We start from the raw sequence: 23,435 nt of genomic DNA on the forward strand, positions 1-23,435 counted from the left end.
ACCTATAGCAAGGATCCCTCCTTTTCTCTCGCTTGCATCCGAGCTGGAAACAAACTCAAAGATAAAATGGTTCAGCTCATCGTAGAACTGGGTTGCCTCCTCTTGGCTCACCTGGAAAATGACAGATAAGGATTAATGGCAACAATGGATAATAAGATTTCATTACACCGCATTGTAAGGCTACATCTTTTTATTTATTTTTTTTTAACGCTCACTGTATACATCAGGAAAGCTCCTAGTATATATGCCGAGTGTATGCATAGACATACAGTAGGTATCTCCCTACTGCATCTCTGGGTCATGTTATATTTCAGTTTTTTTGTTTAATTAATTAGCAAAAATATCTAAATTTGGATTTTTTTTTCTGTCAAGATGATGCAGAGTGTACATTAATGAGCAAAAAAAAACTTTTCTGTCTTACCTACTCACTGCAATGTAACAAAGTGTGAACATTTTAAGGGGTCTGAATACTTTCCATACATACTGTATACTGCCAGAGAGAGACATCCAGTATACATCACATACTGTGGGAAACACAGGGGAAGAACAGGACAACATATCTCATTGTATGTGCATATCCAGTGCAGCTCTCCAGCTGTTTGTTTACTACAAATTGTAGTATTAGGACAACAGATGGTCCCCAAGTTGCAGAAGTAGCCATAGCGGACCAAGCTCAAAGTCAAAGACCGCACATACTCCCTGCTATCTGTAACGGACTCACAGAAATTCTGGGCATGCTCCATGTATATTATCAGAACACCCAGAAAGTTTTACCCAAATAACCTTCATGGACCAGACCAAAAATGAACTTGTCTGCACAACTGGTGGTGAGGTTGGTAAGGGCTAGAGTGGTCTTACAGAGGCAAGTAGGCAGGACAGGGGTTATGAGCACACACCATGGAATTTTAATTAGGAATGTTACTGTTTAGTATACTTTCTATACACCTTTATTTCTCCACCATGAGCTTCAACACTTTTTTCATGATACAGTAGAGTAGAAAACATCCTGGTTTTCAGGAGACTTAGAAATGGATCCATAAAAACTTCTCTCACCCATCAGCCGTTTATAAGTAGTATCAACCTTATAAATGCAAGCCTGAGCGACTGGATGGACTAGAAAACAATTTAGAAGCCTTGATTTCGTTGTAAAGACAAAGGTCTTAGAATGGCAAATAAAAGAAGAATCTCTCCTCTTCAGAGAATAGTATAGAAAAGGGAATTGGCTAAATAACATTTTAAATCACAGAATAAAATGCATTTCATGAAAAGGTAGAACCATAATTAATATAGAACACCCAGTCCTGTCTGGTATAACCAATAGAGAAGCTGAGACCATACATGAGAGTTTAATATCTTAATAGGATGCATTTGAATGTCAATCTTAGTATGTGGGAGGGTAATGAATTAAATAGGAAATGATAGTGATCTGGTCCATGTATATGATCAGACTTGTAAATATTATTAGCATCTTCCATGACTAAGGACGGTATCACCCAAAACACTTGGATTATCAGTTGAACTTTAACAAGAGATAAAAAGGTTAATACTATTCAAAATGGCTACTGAGTGGTAGTTTTTATAGACGAATTCCTACATTTCCAGAAGACCAGCAAGAAGTTCTTACGGATGTTCTCGTTTATTGGAATCACGATACAAGAAAATGTGAAAAATTGTCTATTTATGACTGAAACACTGTAGTAATGAAGGGGTTAAGGTTGAGCTTGGATGAGCAAAAGTTGTTGGAAGGTTTAGTGACTGGAGTCACTAGTCTGTCCAAGTATTCAGTATTCACACCACAGATTTGTCTACTGGATAAAATAATAAGGGAAGAGGCAGGTTTGACTGTTTTCCTCATTACTGTACTAAATCCTTGTTATTTCCAAACCAGACAAGCCCTAGGGTGTTACGCCCCCCTCAGTCACTCACTTCTCGCAGCTCGGTGGTGACATAATGCTGCAGATCCTTGGCTGCCTTTGTACGAGTCTCTTCATTTTTGCTCCTCAAGGCATTGGCAAACTGCTGCAGCATAGTCATTATGCCCGACATGTTGGCGGTAATCATTGTTAAGCAGGACTAGCGGCAGATTCTAGATGTGACCACACGGGCCCCTATGGGGAAAAAAAACAAGGACACATGTCAGCACTAGGCAATGCCACACCTCATCAGACACTAATATTCAGAGGCCTGTATTATTATGCAGCATAAGGAAAGTGTTCTAACTTCTTATTTACTAACATACTGATGAGATGAGGCAGACACAGAGGAAGTCTGTATTTTCTGCAATGTCTATAATCATGTCTATAAGGCTACATTCACACGGATGTCCCCCATACACTTCTATGGCCTCACGGTGCCGTACGGGAGCGGTACAGTGCAGCACGTGAGCAGTGCTCATCCGCTCCTCCTCTCCCCGGCGCAGATGTATGCCCTCCATACTACGGTACGGCGGGCATACACCGTGTGAATGTAGCCTAAGGGGTCCCTCCACTGCCAACTGTATGATCACATGTGAGTGTATGGATCGCTGAGGAGGAGTCAAAATATTTAGTAGTACATACAAAATCAAACATATTAGGTATCCCTGCATCCAAATATACCCATATATTAAAATGTTACAAGCTACAGACGTTCTGAGGTTTTTTTCCTCAGCTTCCTAGTACATTGCTATGATGAGTGCTGGCCTAAATGAATGGCTGCTGAGGGCAGCCACAAGATATGGATAGCATTTTTTTTTCTTAATGGAAACTAGTCACCAGCAAACCCCCCACAGTATATTTTAGATGTCTGTATACATGTTTCACTTATGCCTCTATTCATGGGATTAAAGCCTCCATTGTTCTAAAAAAAAAAAAAAAGACTTTTACAGAAGGCGTTCCAGCATACATTCAGGCTACACTGCCTCCTAAATGACGCTGCACTGCTAACCTCGCCCCCCTCAGGAATGAGGGAGTTGAGAGACATTGTCTGTATTAGACTGACGGGGGAGGATGATTTCTTTTCAGGGAGTGACACACAGATGTTTGCCTGCACTCTTACCACGCCCAGTAGAAGGGGCCATGAGCTGGGAGGAGTTTCTGCTGTTAGCCCATTGCCGATACAAACATTCTTTTGCATGGGACCTTTGACCCGGGTCTAGCAGGTATGTCTTCACACTACCAACTGTGCTGACAATCCTTACTAATTTTTTTTTGTGTCACACATTTCCCTGAATTCACATTCTTGCAGCAGGCCTGTGGATATCTGGCGATTTACTTTATAACTTGAGACAGCCCAGAGCGTCCCCTATAGACGCAATTATGACTGATGGTAGATTTCCTGGATGTTTTTTCATGCACTAATTGGAACCGTTTTTCGTGCATAAAGAAAGGGCATTTGCTACAAAAATGCATTAAAAATTGCCAGGTTTTAATTAAACAATGGTAGATGTGCTTAAAAACATTAACACATACTGTGTGATTAATGGGGATTTCTGATAACATGATGATGTAAAGAATGGTAGGGAGTGACAACTGACACCATAACACATCAGCAACCTAAAAGAGAAGAGATGGTCACTGGGGCAATGTTACAGCTTCTAGCAAGAGGTGTCCAGTGTCACACTCCGCCTACTGAAACATTTCACCTATCCTAAAGACTGAAATACCCCACTATCCTAAAGATAAGATATAACCACACGTCAGCATGGTTACCAACAAGTGACTGTAGCTACAAACACGCCGAGCATTATAGGTCATGTAGGGGGATGCCCAAGATGGTCACATATGACATAACATAAAACACAAAATGCTGCAAGAACATGAATTCAGGAAAACCAATTTGACATGCTTTGTGCAGCGCTGCGTAATCTGTGTGCGCTATATAAAGAATTATTACTATTATTAAACCTGTAAAATTTTAATAAAGGGGAAAAAATAATCACATTAACACATTATCATATGGACTTTATTATCATAGGTGCTGCGTGAAGTCCAAGGTGAAGCAGCACTGCACGTAAAGACAAAGTTTTATACCACCAGTTATAGTTACAGTAACGTTTCACCCACTCTATGAAGGCATTTTCAAGCATTTTGAAGCTTGCACCTGACTTTAATATACAAGTGCTGCTCCAACAAACTATTAACTTGTGGCTGTTATCATGGGTACTTGTATACAGCCAGTATATAGATAATATAGGAAATAGTTTTTGATCAGTACATTGAAAGTAGTGTACAATATTATACAGGAAGTCCCCTGGTTATGCACAAGATGGCTTATTTAGGTTTGTATGCAAGTGGGAATTATTTTATAATTGTGACTCTAGACAATTTTTTTTTGTCCCTGCAACACTTGGATTTTCTAAATTCTTTGCTGAAATGGGAGCAAGAATTATCAATGAAGCTTCATTACAAATAGATGATCACTGCACTAAAAGTAAAGCATCCAGAGAGCTTCACTAGAGGTCGCAGCGGGTAGAGAAGTCCATCTATAAGTCGGGTGTTTTTAAAGGGGTTTTTCCCACGAAGCAAAGCGCGGCGTTGAGCGATCTCCGTCAGCTCCATAGAGACTAATGGAGCAGAACAGTCATGCGCAGCCGTCTGCTCCATTAGTCTGAGGAGCGGCAAGGGGTCAGTTGGACCTCTCGTTCTTGCAATCTGCGGGGGTCTCAGCACCAGCCCATGGATAGGGCCTAACTTTGCTTCATGGGAAAACCCCTTTAAGTTGGGGACCACCTGTATATTGCTACAAGCCAGTATATAGCAGTATGTTATCTCAGGCACCAGTAAATTGATAGTGTATATTCCCATAGAATAGAACAACTTGAGGTAAACAGTGTTGGATTCTTCCACCAGATAAGCTGGAGAAGGGGAGTGTGCCTGACCGAACGTATGGGAAAAGATAAAGCAAGACAGTGGGCGATACGTGCATTCATGTGGATGGACATACTGCCCAATGAAATTAATGTGGCTGTATGATACTAGTACCAAAGAGGTATGGGTAGCATACTAACTAAAATATCTGTCTGTGTGCAGAGGGTCGTAGGTTATGTTCATGAACTGCACCTGAATTACATTTTGAAATACAAATCAAAGGCAGTGGAGAGGAGCTTGGCCCAATCACATGTGTTTACACTGAAACGTCTGTGTTCAAAAACAGGGAACACACGTTTTATATCATACACATGCAAAAAATGTGGTTTCCCTATAAACGCATATGTGAATGGGTCAAGCACCGCCTTTGAATTGGCCTTGGTGTATGGACAGTATATTATCCCACATATCAGTACAAGGAAAGTGCATAAAGCGGGTTAGTTTATAAACAATATAATTTTTAGATGTGTCACTATATGGAAATTGTATTTCTGCATACTCTCATCTCTGTATTCACATTGGTCAGATTATTGATGGTATGATATAGTATAGGGAATTACTCAGTATATAGATTATATTGCATTATATGGATGGTGCATTTTTACATTAATGGTATATGGATAGCATATTAACAGGTGAAGCAATATATGGATAGTATATATTTACATGAAGAGCATAATATCACATTTATCAGTATATGACTTGTATGTCATCACATAAATCAGTATATTATACCAGCCAGTACACAAAAAGCATATTATCAGATGAAGCAATACATGGATGGATATATTTACATGGAGAGAGTAAAAGCACATTATCAGTATATTACAGTGCTATAGTGCATATTAAGGATAGCAATTATATTATCAGATGAAGCAATACATGGATAGATATACTTACATGGTGAGTATAATAGTATATTATAGTGCTACATTATCACATAAGGACAGTATATTTTTACTTCCCTCTAATGGTGTATGTAAAGTATATTACACGAGCGAGTTTACCATTAAATGAAGCAATATATGGATGGTATATGTTTACCTGGAAGCAGCGATATCACATATGGCAGTGTATTACGAAATGTTTCAGTAAATAGCCAGTATATAACACGCTAGGCCTCAGTACACGATAATGTTACGTGTATACACAGAGGGTCAACAAGAGACCCCTCCCCCATACCCCCCGGACACAGCCGCCATTACGGTGCTGACACCCCGGAAGCTGTGATAAAATATTGTAGACGAGGAGCCGGATAGGTGGATCATAAGCCTGTCTTACCGCGACTACTGCACCCGCCGGTCCATCCCGGTCACCTCACGGCCATTTCGCTAAGCAGCAGGCCCAGCAACGCCTGCCACCCTATGGCGCGTCCTTCCGGTCACGAAAACTAATCCGACGAGGAACATTCACCAGCAGCACAAACGTTCCGGGAAAGATTAGTTCCTACAATTCTACGTGCTACCCCAGACCACATTACTCAGTGTGTGAGAACCGGGCCGCGACCACTTTTACTAAATACACAGCAACAACAACGAATCCAAATCCATAATAAAGTATATGTGGTATCTTTTTTTTTTCTTTTTTTGCAACTGGCACTAAAGACAAATTCACATGGATTTTATGCTGTTTCAAAAAGCTTAGTGCACACAAAGCATTTGTGGGAAGACCACCTAAACATTAATTTTCCCATACATAATCATATACTGAGGGCGCGGTCACATGTTGTGTTGTGTTCATAGCGCGACGCTAGCACACAGGGGCAAGCTATGCGATCACGCTGAGGCCCGCCCCTGTGTGATAGCGTTGCGTTATGACGCTAGCGGAATGTGTGACCACGGCCTGTGGTGGGACATGTTAGCGTTTTGAACCCTTTTATAGTCAGCTTTTAAGCTGTCCGTTAAAAAAAAAGTATGCATTTTTGCAAACCTGTCCGGTTTTTACAGTTTTTGTCCTTTTTGCCAATTATCATTTAAGATAATTGAGAAAAACTATCAAAAACTAATGCGTTTTGCAAAAAATGCATGCATTTTCAACGGACTGCTTAAACGCAGACAAAGCGGTGCGTATAGCACCGGCCTAAAGGTGCGGTCACATGGTGCTTTCTTGTGCCGTTTCTTTTTTTAATGCATTGAAAATGCATGATTGTTTGCGTGTTTACCATGTGTTTGGTTGGCTTGCGTCACACCTACTGCTAGAGATGTTTACAGACAGAACACTATAGTATGGGGGTGGGCAACGGCCTGATCGTATATGTTTTTATGGAAAAGCATGCGCTCAGTAACCAGAACCCCAGTACCTTGCATCTTTAACCCCTTAAGGACGCAGCCATTTTGTAGCTTAAGGCTCAGCCCGATTTTTTGGATTCTGACCTGCGTCGCTTTATACGGTTATAACTTTTGAACACTGTTACTTATCAAAGCGATTCTGAGATTGTTTTTTCCCCACATGTTGTACTTCATTTTAGTGGTAAATTTTGGCAGATAAGTTTTGCGTTTATTTACAAAAAAAAAGAAAATATGATAAATTTTTGGAAAAATTTGCCATTTTCGAAATTCAAAATCATTGCGTTTTCAGGCAGATCGATTTACCACCTAAATAAGTTGCTGAATAACATTTCCCATTTGTCTACTTTACATTTTCATAATTTCTGAAATGTCTGGATAATTTATTTTGATGTCACGCGGCTTGCAAATAGAATATCGCTTTTCCGGATTTTCAGAATTGACTATTTTGGGGATAAATACAGTTTGGAATGAAATTTTACATATTTAGCATCAAAACCCCCTATATAACCAACCCATTTTCAAATCTGCACCCCTCAAGCTATCAGAAACAGCTTTTACGAAGATTGTTAACCCCTTGAGATCTTCATAGTAATTGAATCAAAATGGAGGTGAAATTTAGAATGGTCATATTGTTCCCTTATACGTTCATTTAGCCCTAAAATTTACACATTTCCAAAAGAGAAAACCCACCATACAATTTGTTCTGCAATTTCTCCTGAGTACAAAGACCCCCCACATGTGGCTGTGACTTGTGTTATGGGGGCACAGCGAGGTGCAGAAGGGAAGGAGGGCGCTGCAGCTGCCAGGATTTTAGTTTCCTCATTGGCCCCTTTTGAAGGCTATAAAATTTTCGCTTTTTCGTTATTGGGGCCATGTGATGCCATTTTTTTTGCGGGATGAGATGCTTTTTCCAATGTTACCATTTTGGGGTTTGTATCACCTATTGTTGAAAATTTAGGAACTTTTTTTGAGGACAGGAGTAGAAAAGCATCAATTCTGTACTGGATTTTTTACTTCTTTTTTTTTTGGTGTTCGCCGTATAGACTAATAATCATGTTATCTTTATTCTATGGGTTGATACGATTACGGGGATACCAGACATGAATATATTTTCTTACGTTTTACTAAATTTGTCAAACAAAACCCTAATGTGGGGAAAAATCTATCATTTATGTATTGCCGTCTTCCAAGTGGCATAACTTTGTTACTTTTTTGGCTACGGAGCTGGTTGATGGCTTGTTTTTTGCAAACGCAGACCAAGCCGCACCCACCGGGGCGAGGTAGCACCCCCCCATGCGCTTTGAATCCGTTTCTAAATGGCGTACATGTCGCCGCACCCATAGGGTATGGGGCAGCCATTGTATTAGTAGCAGCTGGCACAGTATTATACTTTCTAACACTCTCCCTATGTTTCTAGTACAAGATAGAGGATTAAAGACTCTAAACAATTCTGTAGAGTTTATGTCTATAATTATTATATAACTGGGGCGGGTTATGAAATGAGTGCCCTAAATCTGCACCCAGGAAATAATTTCCACCTTTACTCAACCTGCACTAGGATAGTTATGTGCAGCCACTTTGTCCTATCATTCCCACCCTGTAGAGAATGAGAAACAGCATGCCTCAGAGGGCCCTGCCGCGTGGCATGCTGGGAGTTGTAGTTTTGGAGAGTCACAGTTTGCGGTATCCTGCGCTCTATGTTAAATAATCCTGCGCTGCAGAATACAAAGACGGAAGAGTGCATAATAGGGTAGAGGCGGAGGGATATAGTTAAGTCCGAGAAAGCGGAACGGAAGGATTTGAGTATTACACACCAAGATGGCCGCGCACATTTCCTCTTGTCCGAGTTGGCTTTGCTGGAAGGGGGGGCTGTACACGAAGCAGTAAGACGTGGGGGGAGGTTGTCACTCTGAGGTAACTTTTAGAACTTCTGTTACTATTAATGTATAGAGCACCTACAAGCAATCTTTAGCCCTGTCATGAGATCCTGGGAGTTGTAGTTCTCAGTATGTGATATGCTTACAAGTGTTGGGTCACAGGTCATACTGGGTCGTGAGGTTCAGTGCAGATGTAACCAATATGGGTCTCTTATTTCTCATGCTTTATAGTACTCACCCAATGTTACTTGTTACTGGCTCATTCAATATACTTTTCTAATATCTACGCTTTCTGCTGGTGAATAGAAACTTTTTGTTACATTTTTTTATATGAAGCCTAAAAGACCCTCACACATAAAACTACTGGAAGATTGGAGGATTTCACTTAAGTCTCCAATATAACCTTTCTTTCCCTGCACTGTAGCAAACAATGGTGGGAGAAGGCTTTGTGCTCACAAGTGGTTGCATGGACTGAGTCGAATTGTAGCAAACCCTCAGCTGTTAGTAGACTGAGCTCCGAATGACTACAGGCTGCAAGGGGGGGTGTCACTTCAGTTCCCCATAGTTGAAAATGGGCACTGCAGAAAAAATCCAAATCAAGTCCTTTTTTTTTTAATTGAAATCCCTGTGTGTCTGGTTCTGTAGCTCCAAAAGCCTAATGTTTCTAAGTACTATAGATATAGAACTGAAAATAGGGCTGATGTGACTTTCCTTGTGTAGTTTCTAAACTTAACTCATCTCGGGCTAAAGTTGACTCTTCTCTGCTCGTTTTCACATTACTTCAAAGGAGGTTTTTTTTTTATATAGGTAAAAGCAGGTGAGATTTCATATTAAAGAGTTAATTCTAGAAATTACACTTCATACCCTACCTGAGGTGTCTCGCAGTTTAGTAAGTGAGTATAAACGGAAGATGAACAGAGGACCTTGCTCTCCTCATTTTAAGCTTCTCTTTACGCTATTCTAAAATGGAGAATTGAATGGAAAGCCTCGACGCAATTGAGAACTGGGTCTAAACTCTATTCCTTTAAAATAAGAAATGACCTTTTAAGTTCTTAATGGAATCTAGTCATGATAAACAAGGAGCACTCACTTATAAATCCAGGCCTTGTGGCTTTGGTAATCTTCTTGTATTTGTTATCCATGGCCTCCATCCTTCCAAATCAACTTTTAAAAATATACTAATGAGCCTGAAGGGCTGAGTGTTACCAGATTTCTTCCGTGCTCTAACAGTCTTCAGACTGTTACACTGTCTCACACTTCCCCTCTGATGCATAAAATACGGAGTTAGACCACAGCAGGTCTATAGGTCCTTTGTTCAATTGTTTCATTCATTGGCAGCAAGTAGAGTAAATAATGTCACAATGATCTCTGTTATGTTCCTATTGCAGTTGGCTGCATAATTATCTGGGACCATGAAGTCTGACGAAGGCGCCGGTAACGTTAGTATCAGCACTGAGGTCTTCAATGGCGTCGCTGAACAAGAACCACCTGCTAGTCCCACCAATGGTTCCAGCCAACCGCTGACTGATCGAGCTTTGCCAAAATCAGTGGGATGGAAGCAGAAATGTGCCTCCTACGTTCTGGCTTTGCGTCCCTGGAGCTTCAGCGCCTCCCTTACTCCTGTTGCATTGGGCAGTGCCCTCGCCTACCGCTCAGAGGGTACACTAGATTTTGTGGTGTTTCTCATGTGTGCTGTGGCTGTCCTGGCTGTGCATGGGGCTGGAAATCTGGTAAACACCTACTATGACTTCTCTAAAGGTATTGACCACAAGAAAAGTGATGACCGGACTTTGGTGGACCAGATCTTGGAGCCACAAGATGTGGTCCGGTTCGGAGTTCTTCTTTACACTCTAGGATGTGTATGTGCCGGCAGCTTGTATTTCCTGTCTAAGCTGAGGCTGGAGCACATGGCGTTGATATATTTTGGCGGGTTGTCCAGTTCATTCCTTTATACTGGAGGTAGGTTCTGTTGTTGCTTTATGTTAACATTGTAAGATGATCATTTCAGTTAAAATATTTATGTAATCTCTGGGATTTATGGTATATCCACAGATGTTACAGCTCTGTGACCTACGTCTATATTGAGAATTAAAGTCTCATTCAGTGACACCCCCCCCCCCCCCCCAAATGGAGTGCTAGCTGTCTGTTCAGGGCTATTTCAATTTATTTCTTGTTTAAAAATTGTCCAGCATGCTTACTGAATTATTACAGAGCTCCCAAAGAAAAGGTAGAGCGAGCTCCACATGGGTCATGGCTGCACAGATGAAGCTGTCATGGTACATGACCTCTGCCTTCCCTACTGCTGTGACTCGACCGCATTTTTCATAATTGTATTTCCATTGCATGGATGAAGAAACCAGATGTATAAGTTATGGGACCCATTTTACAAACCTATGAAATTGGTTTGGAATCGGATATCGTAACAAAATAAAGCGAACCTGTAATGTTTTGATACCCACAAGTTGTCGCTAAACAGTCATGGAAGATGTTAACAGTGACGTCCTTCCATATTGTGAGAGACTGAGTATTATGCAGAAAATGACTTTAAACGTTGCATACATAGGTGACCTGTAAGACATGCTGACTTGAATAATGCCCCATAGACATCCTTATCATAAGCTTTCTTCATCAGATTTGTGTTGGTGTGCCTGCCAGTGGCATGGACATCCCAGCAGAACTCTTGAAAACCTGAAGGCTTACTCATTCACATTTTAAGTGTGTGTTTTTGTTTTTTTTTTTTTTACATTTTCCTGTATTCTATGTTCCTGTTCCATATTCTCACGAATGACAATGCAGTTCATGGATCCACAGGAAAAAAAACTTAAGTGTGAATAAGCCCTGGTTAAGTCTTTGCAAATACACATATACTGTAAGGCTCCATTCACGTAATTTTGGTGACCATGATCAAGCAGCACTAATTGCAGGTGGATCAGGGCCCCCATAGTGGTTTGTTACACCAGGTTCTCCACCCAACACATGGTCATGTGCATACAGCCTACATTTGTCCGTGGTCCTAAATCCTCATGAGAATCATACCAAGGGTAGGACCAGCATGGCAAATATAGGACATCTATCTTCAAAGCTGGCATCAAAGTAGGGAGAGAACACTTATTACTCATTTAAATCAAAGTGTAATCAGACCTTTAACAAAACTGCATAAATCAACAGTGCTGATGATAATGGCAAACGTTGTAATATACCTTATTAAAGAAATGTTCCTGTGCCCTTCTCTTCCTCTGTCTAATGAAGTAACTCTCTATCTATACAAGTCCCTGGATACAGCTGAATAACCAAGGGACATGTACTCTAGCTATCCCTGGCAATGTGAGTGCCCTAGTAATCTGAACACTGTGCTCTGCAATTTCCAACACTCCTATGCTATAGAATAGAGCAGCATGGTGCTTGCCAATTCCTATCACTCCACCCATTAGTGAGAGTGGAACTCTGAAAGCGTTCCTGAAATCAGACCCTCACCGATCAGCTTGTTATCCCCCTATTCATAACTGCTAGTTTGTTACAACCCCTGTAATCATCAAAAAGCGTAACCATTTAACTTCCCTTTACATCTTCACATACATTTTATGTTTTACCGATTTTACTGGCTCAAGCGCTAAACCCAAGCAATAAGAGCAGGAGCGCAGAAGCAACTTAAAGCTCCTCTGCCACTGATATATCCAGATTGTGCCGGGTTATTTTTCTTTCACAACTGTGTTATCCAGCCCCTACCACCTATGAAGTTTAGGGATCAGGTCTTACTTGAGCTGTTTCCATATACCAGGCTTGATGATATTGACTTGTTCTTCTGTTTTTCTGCAGGAATTGGATTTAAGTATGTGGCTCTGGGAGACCTGGTGATCCTCATTACCTTTGGGCCCCTGGCAGTCATGTTTGCTCATGCTGTGCAGGTTGGTTACCTATCTGTCACCCCCTTACTGTATGCAATACCTTTGGCATTGAGCACAGAAGCGATCCTACACAGTAACAATACCCGGGACATGGACTCTGACCGTCAGGCTGGCATAGTGACTCTGGCCATTCTCATTGGCCCCATGCTCTCCTACATGCTCTTCAACCTGCTCGTCTTCCTCCCGTATGTCATCTTCTGCATTCTGGCCACACGCTACACCATCAGCATGGCATTGCCACTCCTCACCATTCCCTTGGCATTTTCTCTAGAGCGACAGTCCAGAAGTCAGAACTTTTCCAGGCTCCCACAAAGAACAGCTAAACTCAACATGTTTGTTGGACTCTTTTATGTGTTTGGGATAATCCTTGCACCCCCAGGCACCCTCCCTAAACTATAGCAGAGGCTTAATGTTTGTGATCCGAGTAAACTACAGCAGGACTAGGAGGAGAATATTCCTGTACAGTTGGTTTATGCCAGTATGGGGGAAGCTACCGGTCATATCCCAGAAGCAGGGACTTTAGACACTGGTTCACTTCTGAAGTAATTCTACCCCCTCCCCCCATAATAACTATACTACTTGGGGTTTTATGAGAACGGATCAGTCGGTCCCCCTCACTGACCTGATGAAGTGCAAGTTATTGCACTTGGATGATCCCCGAGTAACTAGTATCTAACAACTCCACCTTTCCAACAAGTTTTTGGAGTTTACATTGTTGAATGATATCTTTTGTCTAACAATGGGTTTTTCTGGGACTTTTTAGGACTATGTCAGGGGCTTAGGAAGTTAGCCACATGTTTTCTTTCTTTTGCAAGTTTTTGTAGAGCCAATTACGGATTTTTTAGGTGCAAAACTGACCCCATGCTTGGTTGCATACATGCACCAAAAGTCACAAAAAAAAATCAAATAACTCGCATAAAAAAGACAAAAAATAAACCTTGTGTCACAACGGCAAATTTAGAAAGATGCACAGCACCCCTTAAGTATGACGCCTTTCAAGTCGCACAAAAAAAACAAATGATACATGTGCCCCATTGTCTGTATTTTCACCATTTTATTTATAATGTATAAGTATCATCTACATTTAAAGTGGAGGCGCTATGTACATGTTACTTTTCCTGTATTATCCTACAGTTACATCCTTTATGCTTCAGAGCTGTACTCTCAATTCTTCTGCTTTAGTCTTTACCTGGATAGAATAGAAATTTATTTAATGGTCCTGGAATATTTGAGTAATAGTGTACTGCTCTAGTATACATAGATGTACTGTGTATTTTGGGGATAATCCAATCGGCTGTACCAGCTAACAGTATGAAGAGAACTACAGGCAGTCCCCGGGTTACGTACAAGATAGGGTCCGGAGGTTTGTTCTTAAGTTGAATTTGTATGCAAGTCAAAACTGTATATTTTATAATTGTAGATCCAGACAAAAAAATTTTTGGTCCCAGTGATAATTGAAGTTTAAACATTTTTTGCTGTAATGGGACCAAGGATTATCAATAAAGCTTCATTACAGACACCTTACAGCTTATTATTGCAGTCTGGGACTATAGTAAAGCATTCAGAAAGCTTCACCAAAGGTCAGAGGGGTCTGTCTGTAACTATGTGTTGTCTGTAAGTCGGATGTCCTTAAGTAGGGGACTGCCTGTACAAAGCATCGTAGAATTGTCTCGACCATTGTTTGCTGGAAGCAATGTATTAGAACAGTGAGTCAAGCAGACTTGTAAGCACAACTCGGGAGTAATAAAATATTATAGGGTTCAGCTCAGGATCAGTGAAGAATAAGGTATGAATCTACGCAGTGAATACTCCAGCAGAATTGGGAGTAATTATTTCTTGCAACTTAAAATTAGTATTGGTTAAGTAAGCTATCAATATAGGGCCTCCACCAGCAGAATAGTGAGTGGAGCTCTGGAGTATAATACAGAATGTAACTCTGAATTGGTACAGGATGAGTAATGTCATGTATGTACACAGTAACTGCACCACTAGCAGAATAGTGAGTGCAGCTCTGGAGTATAATACAGGCGGTACATCAGGTTTAGTACAGGATAAATATTGTAATGTATCTACACATTGACTCAAGTTCTACTGGGGAACTCCTTGAGTATTCTCTTGCTCTTCATTATTAGAACTGACATGAAATGGAAGGGATATTTTCCCATGTTCCTATATTTAATGTTATATGTATATTCTATAATAATTGCACTAGGTTTATTTATAAAGGAGGTGTCTTAGAATTTGGGAAACATTCCTCTGTGTAGTTTATAGACACAGTATAGATGATGATACGTAGATTGCATAGGACACTGTAGAAAAAGAGGGCACATAATCCAGTCAGTGGTGTTCTCCTCCCCATCGGACTGCACTATAGCCCTTTTATTTGTCAAAATCTAGCTCTTTGTAAAGAGCTACTTCATTCAAAGACATATATGTTTTCTATCATTGGACACTTATTCACATAATATGTATATTGCATTGGCTTGTTTAGTTATTTATTGAATATTAATGTGTTATTTTCTCTGGTCTCATGGGGTCACCTTCAAAGGCAACAGGTCCATATGATGAATCTGTGTAAATGGTCCCATGCAAGGGGAGGAATGGGGCACAAACTCCTGCACAAGTATTGCTAATGGCTGTACAGACTCCTGCCACACTGTGCAGACACCCTGACTATATACTAAGGATTATCCCGTTGCCCTACCAGCAGGCAGGGATAGTACTCTCTAGCTGCCCATGTGATGCTACACTGAGGCATCATGTGATTGTTAACAGCGCTCAGAGGATTAAAATAGTGCTGATGTATGTTGAGGACCTATATGAGAATGTAATGCAGGACATGAATATCTATACAAGGCACAGTGATGGAAAAAGTGTTTTGTGTTGGAGTTCTTCTAGAAATATTTTCTAAATTTCAGTACACACTGCCGAAAGAAACAGTACAAAGAAGTATAAAAAAAAATGTAATCTATTTTATCCCAAAAATGCCTGGTTGGGGAGAGCAGGAGTGAGCATGAGAGAAGAGATGCTAAATAGTAAGTTTCTATTTTGCCCTAGTGATTTCATGATACCAGGGCTGGCCAATACTTTTCTGTAATGTCCTATAACAATGCACATTCGTGTCTGCTTTCTGTGAGCAGGGTATGCGACCTCATGACAGCTAGGAGGAATGTGCTATAATGCCCCTCGCCTACACAAACTATTCTGTTCAGCCATGCACATTTTGATGAAATGTGTGCTGAAGGTGGAAGGAGCAGAGTTTTGGCACATGACATATCTGTATGTGTGGGGAGTAAGCTGCTGGGGGGCCTGACATAAGAGACTCCCTTTAGTACAGACTTTATAGTTATAATATTTATTGTTTTAGATGATGCATTTAAGGCTGGAGCCACATTGACATTTTGCTATGTGACTGATTGAGGCCATTGTAATGTGTGATGCCCCAGAAGAAAGGTCCAAAGATTTCAGTGTATGGTCACTGCTGAAAGCCATGCATCTAAGGTAAAGAAACTGTGCTGGAAAGCCGTCCATATATATATATATATATATATATATATATATATACAGGTGGTTCCCTACTTAACAGACGAACCCTCTCGTTAAAAATGCAAAAAATTGTGAAACTCCAATTGTCACTGGCCCAAAAAACCTTTTTTCTCGAGCTACAATTATAAAAATATACAGTTTCGACTTGCGTATAAATTCCACTTAAGAACAAACCTATCTTGTACATAACCCCGGGACTGCCTGTATATGTATATGAGATCTATCCAGCTAAGATCATTATTTATCCTCCCAGCTCCTGGGTTCAGCTCTTGAGTAGGATTTTGCACTATGTAAAGGATACATGTGAGATGTACTTTTATATGCTTCTGTTTTTCAGTATGAGAGCTTTATAGAGGGATATTTTCCCTTTGGCACTATTTATAACTTTTAGTTCACACTGAGTGTTTTTTTTTTTTTTTTTTTTTTTAATTTATTCCTCTTTCATGCTTAATCTGCTTCGTCCTATTTTGCTGCAGTTTCTGTAACAGAAGCCATTGTGGGTGGTATCAGACTGATAAGCACCATTAAATGGCACCCAAGGCTCAGCCTCAAGTTTTTGCCAGGGAATACATCATATCACAATATGCATCATTTTTGCCCATTTGAATTTACCTTTATACCTAGTGAGCCATATTGTGTTACTGTGCTCATCTTGGTCTGACATTTTATGTAATTTTCATTCCTTTGTATAAATTGACATCATGTGTTATACACAACTCATAACCAAAGCTGCATTCAGGACTTTGCTGATTAATAACTTGCAGTATACGGTGCATTACACACCCATCATCTCCATATGGGCCCCTTACTGCCTGAGAGCCAACAGGAAGGAAGTAGAATTTTAAATGCAGCTTCACATGTGAATAGAGTAAAAAACATGATTGTACTTGCACCATATTTCCTTAGGGTGACCTAAAGGGATGGTACACAAAGCAGTTGCACTATGTACAGATGTTATTACTTGCCTGATGATGGTAAGATCTCTAGTCTGTGTCATCCCTATAGGGGAGGAAGTCACAATCTTCTTATATACTGTACTTCAATCTTGTCTCTTTTTTTTTTAAGGATCCATGAGGAACACTACATGTGGCTCCATTTTATTAGCATTTTTCCTGGAACATTTGGTGATCAGAAGTGTTTGTTACGATTCAATATGTTGCTTTCAGTTTTATTTAGATCTGATTATAATAAACTTTTTGCATATTCTGCACATTGTGTTTGCTGCTGTTCGCCATTGCTGGAGTCTTGAGTGATCCAAAAATAGATTTGTATATCTCTTAAAGCATCAACTGTCTACTGAAGGTTTTGGATCAGATGAGATTCTTATTGGTTATTTTAGTAGGATCCTTTGCTCTCTGTTATCTGCTGCTACATGGTGGAATTTCCAAAAATGCCGGCTCTCGTGAATGTTTCTATGGCCTGTAGAAACCTTTAGTGACTGCCAATAACATGTACGTGTAAGGGATATCTGAAATGAGATTTGCGCCATTCCCAGAACCACAGATATTCCCTATTCACCAGTAGGTGGCAGCATTGAATGTGTGAAGCTATGCATCTACATGAGGCCAGCAGATGGCAGTGCGCCCATACATAAACCATAGAGAATGTTTCTAGTGCTATTATCTAGTTAAGGCTTGTGTTATCATCAAATAGTAATTTTTCTGCAGCTCTGTACAGCCGGGAAGTATTGGAAACTGGGTAAATAAATACAAAAAGGTGCAGATCAATGCTGCCAGTTACCGCCATACGCATCTTCTCCTCAGAAGCTAGTTTTTATACAGGAAGAATGCTCTACAGTAAACACTAGATCAGATTTAACTCTTCAAATGCTGATCGAGGGAGAACAGTCTACAGGGTAAAAATGCAGATTATGAGAATATAAGAACTATATTTCTGCTCCTGTATGCAAACATATAATATGGCTCCCTTTGTGCAATGATTTTACTGCTATAACACTTTTAATTGTGCAAACAATTATACTGCCACCTATTATCAAGAATATACAGTGCATTTGAAAAGTCTTGAGGCCGGCCCCTGTGTCCTTTTTGTTATATTGTAATCTTAATTCTTAAAGCACATCTATCACCAGATCAAGGATTGTAAACTGGCATGATCTGCTCGTCTTTTATCTTCTTATGCCCTAGTTTTTAAGAGAAAAAAAGGCTTTTAAAATTATGAAAATGAGCTTGAGGGGCTCCAGGCTCCATATGAGTTAAATGAGCCTGGAGCCCCTCAGGGTTAAAACACGTGGCTGTGGTCTGTAAATCCAGACCGATGGCAGTGCCGAGGATGATAATCATTGTATCAAAATTTTCACGCTTTGTATCACTATGATACAGGGAGTCCTGTCTTTGGTCCATCTATGAAATCCATCCTTTGCACAATTCACAGACCTACCACTTTCATCTGAATGTGCCCTGAAAGACACATAAAAGTTCACTTTATGGCCCAGATCTATTAAACCTTCTGCATCCCTTTTCTGTCTTTTTGCACTAAAAATTTAAGTTTTTGGAGCCTACATGTGTATTTTTTAGGTGTCTGTGCCAGTTTTGTGTCGTGGCTGCTCTGTGTCCGATGAGACAGGAAAATGTGCACCTAAGGAGAGTGTTAGTGCTTAGCCGGAGTTTGCCACACATTTAATACAGCGACTCGACTGAATTGCGTTGCACGCTGTTTGTTAAAGGTGCACCTAAGAAAAGGGGTGCACACTTCCCGAACTGTGCAGGGTGCACCAGATAATGAAGACTGTGCACCAGTTTTCTATAATCTGTTGCACTCTGCAGTTTCTTGAGGCAAACTGCACTTAGCACAGTTTGTCTCATTACTGATAAATTTTTGCCTAAATGTCACATTCCAAGAAGAGAAAACAGTAGTTGCCCATTCACAAATCTGTACCCAGTTAAACGGCTCTGGAGAGCCTTGGAATGGAAGAAAATCCCCAAATCCAGGTGCAAATCTTGTTTGATGTTACCACGAAGACTGGAGACTAATTACTGCTAATAGACTCTTCAACTTGGTTTAAGGGTCTGGATACTTCCATCAATACAATATTTTAGTTTTCTAACAATCTGTTTATACTCTTTTAAGGAAAGATTAAGTTGAAAAACATTTTATTTTTCTAATTTCTGCTTAATATTAATACCAAAAAGTGAGATGTTGAACTATAATACCAAAAAGTGAAAGAATTTGTAGACTCTCAGAATGTATTGTAACTTCTATTGGTATCTGTACCATTTCTGTGATTGCTTCTTTTATTCAAGAGGAACATTGATTGGAAGCTCCTGCACTTTTTATATATTTTTTTTTTTGTAATAAACGGGAATAATGGAAGAAGTGCAAAGACATTGTTAGGGATATATTCCTCTGTGTTCTGTGTTCTGTGTTACTGTGTTCTCGCTCCTCTGCTTGAAGGCCATGTTGTGAATTATATAGCTAACACAAGGCCAATTAGTACAAACATTCTGCCTCGGAGAAAACAGTGCACAATTTATTAACTTTTTTGGAGAATGTCCTGGTAAATTCATTATGGCTTATAGCATCTAAGCACCTTGTCACGTCCCCTGCTGATTTTTCTGTGTTTGATATATGTACCTGCGTGTGAATAAAACAGAGTTTCTACATTTTCTAAGAGACTGGTGTGTCTTAGTTTGTGCTCTTGTCCAGGTTTTCCCGGGAGCCATGAAAGGGTTAATTAGAAAGTCAAATGATAAGGGTGGTTTAAGCCCTAGATAAAAATCTCTACCAACATTAAACTTTTTTTTTAAGTAGATGGACATTTTAAGAGAATTTTTGTTTTAGTGATGGAAGATAAAAATAGAAATATGGTTTCATGCAGGGATACAAGATATGAAGATCAATATTCCTGGTTTCCAAGTTATCAGTGCAGCCAGAGAGTGGGAAGTTGCAGAAAAAAAGGAAAAGGGCAGGTGTCATCTGTACTTTGACAAAATGGTGTCACCCCTCGCACTCTACTGTTACACTTTTGTGTAAACATTGAGCTATCCGTTCGAATACGCCCTTATTAACCGCCAAGAGACTTTTTTTTGGATTTTGGGAGTATTGCACATCCCTCTGTCTCTAATAATGTGCAACTTCAATCGAGCACAGTTATAAAGTACACAATGATTTCTGCCATTATGCCAATGTAGCAACTAGGGAGAGTAAAATATTGGACTTGGCTTTTGCTGCTGTAGAGGATGCTTACAGGGTAGAGATCCATCTAACACTGGGTAGGGCAGTTCACATAGTTGTTTGTGTGTACAAAGTGCTGGTCAAACGCCTGCTGACTATACACAGGTCAGTACCCAAGTGGACATGTGAGGAACTGAGGACACACTTCTATCTCACTGATTGCAACATGTTCAAAGGTGACTACATTAATATTTGGGCAGACAGCAAAACTATGTACCTTAAGCCTTGGATCTAATGGTGCCAGAGGATAAGGTTGGTGTTACCCCAAAAATAAGCCACGGTTTTCCTGCTGGACCTTGTGACCGACTTCATTAAGTAGGACCTCTCTAATTCACGATAGCTTTTTAGAATATATTGGGCCCCTTCCTGGCTGCTTTACAGACATGTATACAGCATGTGCCTGACCCCTAGTGGTGGTTGTACAGTATTCCCTTGTCTTGTCTGAGTACTCTATCCATTCTTTTCCATTTCCTTGTTTTTTGACTTGTGTTTTTTTTTTATCACATATTAATAAAGTATTGTATTAATTTCTATCATATATTGCTATTAGTTTCTCTTTTTTTATCATTCTGCTCTGGGAAATATTTATACCACCCTTTTATATAGGTAAATATTGTTGGTTTGGGGTCCCTTTGCTTTGATTGAAAACAACAATTCTCTGAAGTCACCAACTTGGGGGGAATTGTTAAGGAAAAGGACAAATGCAGGATGAGAAAGGTGATCTAAAGATTCCTTAAGGTGATTTGATGAGGTATAGCGAGAGAGATGTCTACTTAAATTCCTGAAAATCGACCATCAACTACACATCCTAATATACCAGCAGCAAAGCTCCATCAGTGATCACTACTGCCAGATGCCTTGTCTGACGGAAAAGCTTCACAACTCCTTTACTCCAAAACAATAGAGCTGTCTGCTCTGCAATTATGTAACAAACAGCTGTGGAATCTGGTTATTTCTTTGTAACATGTTCTTTTCCCTTTCCGCACGCTTACTGGGATGCATGTTATACGTGTTGAATATGTTATGTTGTATTGAATGTCTGGAACAGAGCTGCGCTGTACAAAGTAATTGTATTGCATTGTATATGTATTCTCCACACTAAAAATACCTGGTAATAATACTGGAATATAACTAATATAATATTATCACAGTGTACAAATGTCTAATCAACTACAAGAAGAATCCCCATAATCCTATACAGAGTACGACGAGGCCTCGGTATAAACATCTACACTTTTTCTGGTTATAATTACCACAGAGGAGGAGATGAAAGGATGGCAGGGTTCAGAGCCTGCTGCTGTCTGCAGAGGTGAGATAAGCGGGTGCTGGGAGACTGGCAGGTAAGAATCACACACAGTGCTGACCCATAATACCACACACACACACATCTCAGATACAACAGTTCTAGAATCTTGTAAATAATCAGATCACATTGACTGTGGAGCTTGAGCACATCTTCAGTCACCACATGGTGGATTGAGCAGTCAATAAAACAGCACAGAGTATTTCAGGAGATGAGCATCTATTGCCAAATGTGATGTCAGAGATACATGTTACTTAAATAGAGTCATGATGTGAGGTTCTGAATAACTAGGACATATTGTAGTCACGGGAAATTACAAAATACATCAAGAGGGCAAAAAATTTTATTACATTACATTAAAGTGGACTAGAGAGCAGGGAACCCAGTGGCACAGTGGGGCACATTTACTTACCTGTCGCAAACCCCGCGTTGCGTCCACCAAGGATTCAGAGCTGCCGCAATTCACTAAGATCGTGCGTCCAATTTCCCGCATGTGTCGCTTCCCCCGCTGAGGTCTGCGGGAATTCACCTTCCTGGTGCATGTAAGTGCATAGCTTGCGACACAATTTTGAATGTTAAATCCCGCGCTTAGTCCGAATCAGTCCGATTCGCATGCATTTTTAATGGACTGCTTAAAAACGGGCCAAAAAGTTTTTAAAACGCCACATGTGGCATCACCCTTAAAGGTTTATATTCCACTTCTGTTGTGGCTTATAACTACTAAAAGAAAATACTGACCAAATACTACCATCTGAATGGGACATTATTCAGACTGGAAAATAACAAAACATACAGGCTCATTTTATTTGCCCTGTTGATAATTAAGCACCATGATCTGTGTGTACCAAGCAATAGGACATTAAAAGGGAGTCTACCAGTTTCCAAATGACTTCAAATGTGCATTGTGTAGGGCACTTCTGAGCTTAACATCCTTTCCATTTCTGTTTTCCAGTGATCTGTCACAGAGAAACCATTATTGTTATTTTTTTTATAAAATAAGGTTCTTGGTGCATTTGAAATATGCCTTTAGCTCTACTGTACCCCAAATTTGCATAATGATCATAATGGAAGTTTCTATAAAATTATAGATATCTGGGAAGAAGGAAAAGTACGTAAAGTATGGAAAGTATTCAGACCCCTTTACGTTTCATTGCAGCCAATATGTAATATCAAAAAAGTTCCTTTTTTTTGCTCATCAAAAAGTATTAATTTGGGGATCCTCTGCCATTCGTCCTTGCAGATCCTCTCCAGTTCCCTCTGGTTGGATGTTGAACGTTGGTGGAAGCAATTTTCAAGTCTCCCCAGAGATGCTCAATTGTATTTAGGTCAGGGCTCTGGCAGGGCCAGTCAAAAATGCTCTGAAGCCCCTGCTTTGTTATTTCAGCTGTGTGCTTAGGTCTATTGTCTTGTTGGAAGGTAAACCTACGCCCAATCTGATGTCCAGAGCACTCTGGAAGAAGTTTTCATCCAGGATATCT

At 40.2% G+C, this 23,435-nt stretch overlaps 2 protein-coding genes across 11 annotated transcripts in view; one reads left to right on the forward strand and one right to left on the reverse strand.

The window, feature by feature from the left end:
- Positions 1 to 6,285, reverse strand: part of MTOR (mechanistic target of rapamycin kinase) — an 82,386-nt gene extending 76,101 nt beyond the window's left edge. For 9 of the 10 annotated variants that reach the window (XM_072156418.1, XM_072156415.1, XM_072156417.1 and 6 more), the window contains exons 1-3: positions 6,129 to 6,285; positions 1,927 to 2,108; positions 3 to 111 (exon numbers count right to left, since the gene is read on the reverse strand). In XM_072156418.1, coding sequence (XP_072012519.1) covers positions 3 to 111; positions 1,927 to 2,061 — 244 coding nt within the window. In that variant the 5' untranslated portion in view covers positions 2,062 to 2,108; positions 6,129 to 6,285. Of the gene's footprint in view, positions 1 to 2; positions 112 to 1,926; positions 2,109 to 5,891; positions 6,045 to 6,128 lie in introns of those variants that run through there. The other variant, XM_072156409.1, reaches the window with a different exon arrangement.
- Positions 6,286 to 8,863: 2,578 nt separating this feature from the next.
- On the forward strand, positions 8,864 to 17,671 carry UBIAD1 (UbiA prenyltransferase domain containing 1). The gene is made up of 3 exons (XM_072156419.1): positions 8,864 to 9,049; positions 10,401 to 10,971; positions 12,829 to 17,671. The coding sequence occupies exons 2-3, from the start codon at positions 10,425 to 10,427 to the stop codon at positions 13,314 to 13,316; spliced, it is 1,035 nt and encodes a 344-aa protein (XP_072012520.1). The 5' UTR covers positions 8,864 to 9,049; positions 10,401 to 10,424; the 3' UTR covers positions 13,317 to 17,671.
- Positions 17,672 to 23,435: the final 5,764 nt, after the last annotated feature.

This window comes from Engystomops pustulosus, chromosome 6, assembly GCF_040894005.1.
Source record: "Engystomops pustulosus chromosome 6, aEngPut4.maternal, whole genome shotgun sequence".
NCBI lineage: Eukaryota > Metazoa > Chordata > Amphibia > Anura > Leptodactylidae > Engystomops > Engystomops pustulosus.